The sequence below is a fragment of the Corvus brachyrhynchos genome, unplaced genomic scaffold (genome assembly GCF_000691975.1).
Source record: "Corvus brachyrhynchos isolate BGI_N302 unplaced genomic scaffold, ASM69197v1 scaffold443, whole genome shotgun sequence".
Taxonomy (NCBI): Eukaryota; Metazoa; Chordata; class Aves; order Passeriformes; family Corvidae; genus Corvus; species Corvus brachyrhynchos.
The window spans coordinates 72,300-75,185 of NW_008237220.1; the positions used below are offsets into that span (position 1 = coordinate 72,300).

The 2,886-nt window shown below is 55.6% G+C and overlaps 1 protein-coding gene across 1 annotated transcript in view; it reads right to left on the minus strand.

The window, feature by feature from the left end:
• Positions 1-1,053: 1,053 nt before the first annotated feature.
• The window catches only part of TUFT1 (tuftelin 1), an 8,941-nt gene continuing 7,108 nt past the window's right edge, over positions 1,054-2,886 (minus strand). The window contains exons 11-14 of the mRNA XM_017728866.1: positions 2,606-2,711; positions 2,435-2,518; positions 1,698-1,798; positions 1,054-1,346 (exon numbers count right to left, since the gene is read on the minus strand). Coding sequence (XP_017584355.1) covers positions 1,292-1,346; positions 1,698-1,798; positions 2,435-2,518; positions 2,606-2,711 — 346 coding nt within the window. The 3' untranslated portion in view covers positions 1,054-1,291. The remainder of the gene's footprint in view (positions 1,347-1,697; positions 1,799-2,434; positions 2,519-2,605; positions 2,712-2,886) is intronic.

Here is a 2,886-nt window from a genome sequence, read left to right on the forward strand (position 1 = left end):
GCGGAGACCCCTCCCCTTTTTCTTTCTTTCTTTTTTCCGTCTGTTTTTCTTTTTTCCCGTCTTTTTTGGGTTCTTTTCCCCGTCTTTCTTGGGTCTTTTTCCCTTTTCCTCTCTATTTTCTTTCTCTTTTTTTCTGTCTTTCTCCATTTTTCTCTCTTTCTCTATTTACTCCTGACTTTCTTTTTCTTTTTCTCTCTTTTTCTCTTATTTTTTTCTCCCTTTTTCTACGTTTTTCTGTCTTTTTCTCTCTCTTGGTCATTCCCGACGGTCGCGGGTGTCCCCAGGCCTCACTCCCAGGGAATCCGTGGATCCCGGGGGTCCAGACCCTTTGGAGAGGAATTTTGGGGATCCAGAGGTGGATCCAAGATCCCCCAAAATCCCACCCAAATCCCGGCCACCTCCCCCCCGCCCAGGTTCTGGGAACAGGAAAATTCCCAATCCCGGAGTGTCGGGACACAGCCTGATCCCGTTCCCATGGAATCAGGACCTGGAAAGACCCCAAAAGACCAAAAAAAAAAGCTGCAGAAAACCCCCAAATTCCCAATCTTTCCAACCAACCACAGCCAGCAGGGATTAAAGCAGACGGAATTGTTTTTTTATATGAAAACCGGGAATAAAAAATTCCAAGGGAATCCGGAGGGATCCCAGTTGGTGCCTCCCGGGTCAAACGTGGGGTTGGGCAGTCCTGGGCCAGCATTCCCGGGAATTCCAGCCTGTGCCTGTCCCCGCCTCGCCGGGAGACGCCGATAATTTATGGAAATAAATACAGGGAATGAAACCCAAAATCGCGGGATTCCGACGCGACGCCTGTGCCGGGTATAATTCGGGGGAAAAGCAGGGAATTCTGAGGGAAAACATGGAATCTTTGGGGCTGGGTGAGGATTTTCCAAGTCCAGGGCTGGTGCTGGAGGTCGGAGGTGGCGGCTCCCAGCTCTTTGCTGTGGGAAGGAGGAATTTTTCTTTGGGAAAAGGGTGGAATCTTCGGATTTTGATTTGGAAAAACTCCCAAAAAAAGGTGAAATCCTGAATCTGTGTCCAATCCAGTTGGGAAAACCCTCTGGAAGCCACATTGGCCACCCGGGACGAGTGGGAATTGAGAGATCCGGCTGGAAAATCGCCTCAGCCACGCTGCAGAGGGGGAAAATTCCCGATTCCAGCCCGGAATCTGCGCCGGGATCCCGCCCTGGGCGATCCCAAACCTCTTCCCTCAGGAAGGGCTGCGAGTCCAGCAGGGAATTCCAGTCAAACCATTCCAAAGGGGAAGGATCCGGCTGGGCCCAGATCCTGGGATTCAGGTTTCCACCACTCGGATCAGGGGCAGCGGCTTCGGGCCCGGGAGGCGTTTGCTGGGAAAGGGAAACCAAAAAGGGAGTTTTTCAGTGGGAAAAAAACCATGGAAAAGGGTCCCGGGGAGATCTGGTTGGGCACTGGGTCCCTAAAAGTTCCCATGGGAGGGATTTGGGATCTGCTGGAGGAGGGAGGAGGGAAGGACATGGAAAAATCAGGGGGGTGTTTCCAGGAGTATCCCTGAATCCAAAACTGCATTCCCAAATCCAGAAGCCGATCCCCAAACCCAGCCCCATCCCCAAATCCCAAACCCCTCCCCCGCTTCCACAACCCCATTCCCAAATCCATCCCCTCCTCCCTGCCCGTCCGAGGCCCTGCTCCGGGGCCGGATCCCGGCGTTCCCGACGGACCTGCTGACGTATTCCGACTTGGAGCGCGCCCGGGCGCTGAGCCCGCCCCGGCTCACTTGCTGCTCGATCAGGTGCTCGATCCGGTCGTGCATCTCCAGGTTCTGGGAAAAGCCGGGATTTGGGATCAGGGAGGGAATTTCCAGCCCTCGGGAGCGGGGTTGGGGTTGTCCCTCCGTGCTCGGAACCGGAATTTTTGGGGTTTGGGAGAATTCTGAGCGTGGGAATGGGGCTGGGGAAGCAGGGAAGGGTGTGGGGAATTCCTGTGGGATTTGAGGGGTTCATCCCAGGAGAAATGAGGCTCAGGGGGACTTTCCCCTCTCGAAATCCCTGGAAGGAGCCGCCCAGGGAGGTTTGGAGGCGTCACCCCGGGCGTTGTCCCAAACAAAAGCGTGGAAGTGGCGCTGGGGACGCGGGGCGGCCCCGGCGGGGCTGGAATCCATCCTTGTCCCCACACTTTTCCACCTTCCTGCTCCCAAAAGATGCCTTCGGGAGATGATTTTGGGCTCAGCTGGGAATTTCCCCTTGGAAAAACCACCCCTGGAATGCCCAGCACGGGACTCGGAGGGCAGCTCTTCCCGCTCCTTCTCCCACCCCATTTCCCAGCCCTTTTCCCCCCTTCCCGCTGCCCCAACCACCTCCACGAGGCTCCCAGCCACAATCCCGACATTCCCAAACCAATCCCACCTATCCCAGAAGATCCAAGCTCAGATCCCACCCCACAAAATTCCAGGCCCCACCTCCGCTTCCAGGTAGGAAACCCTTTCCTTCAGCTCCTGGATCGCCGCGTCCTTGGCCTGGATCACCGTCTTGGAATTCTGGAGCTGCAACGGAGGAATTGGGATAAATTGGGATGCTTTTGGGAATTCCCATCCGGCTCTTCCTGGATTTTTCCTCGTGTTTCCCGTCACCTGCTCGATCATCTGCCGGACTTTCCGCTGCTGGCTCTTGAGCATGTCGTCCAGGTGATGGATCTTCTCCCGGAGCGCAGCCACCTCCTTTTCCAGCTGGGCTGAGCTGGGAAAACAGCGGGAAAAAGTCCGGGAATGGTCCCCCCAAAAAATGGGAGAGCCCACCTCAAAAAAAAACCCCCGGAATTCCCGCTCGAAAAAATCCCCGGGAATGCTCACCCCCAAAAAAAACCGGGAATCTGCACCCCAGAAAAGCCGGGATTGCCCACCCAGAAACGCCA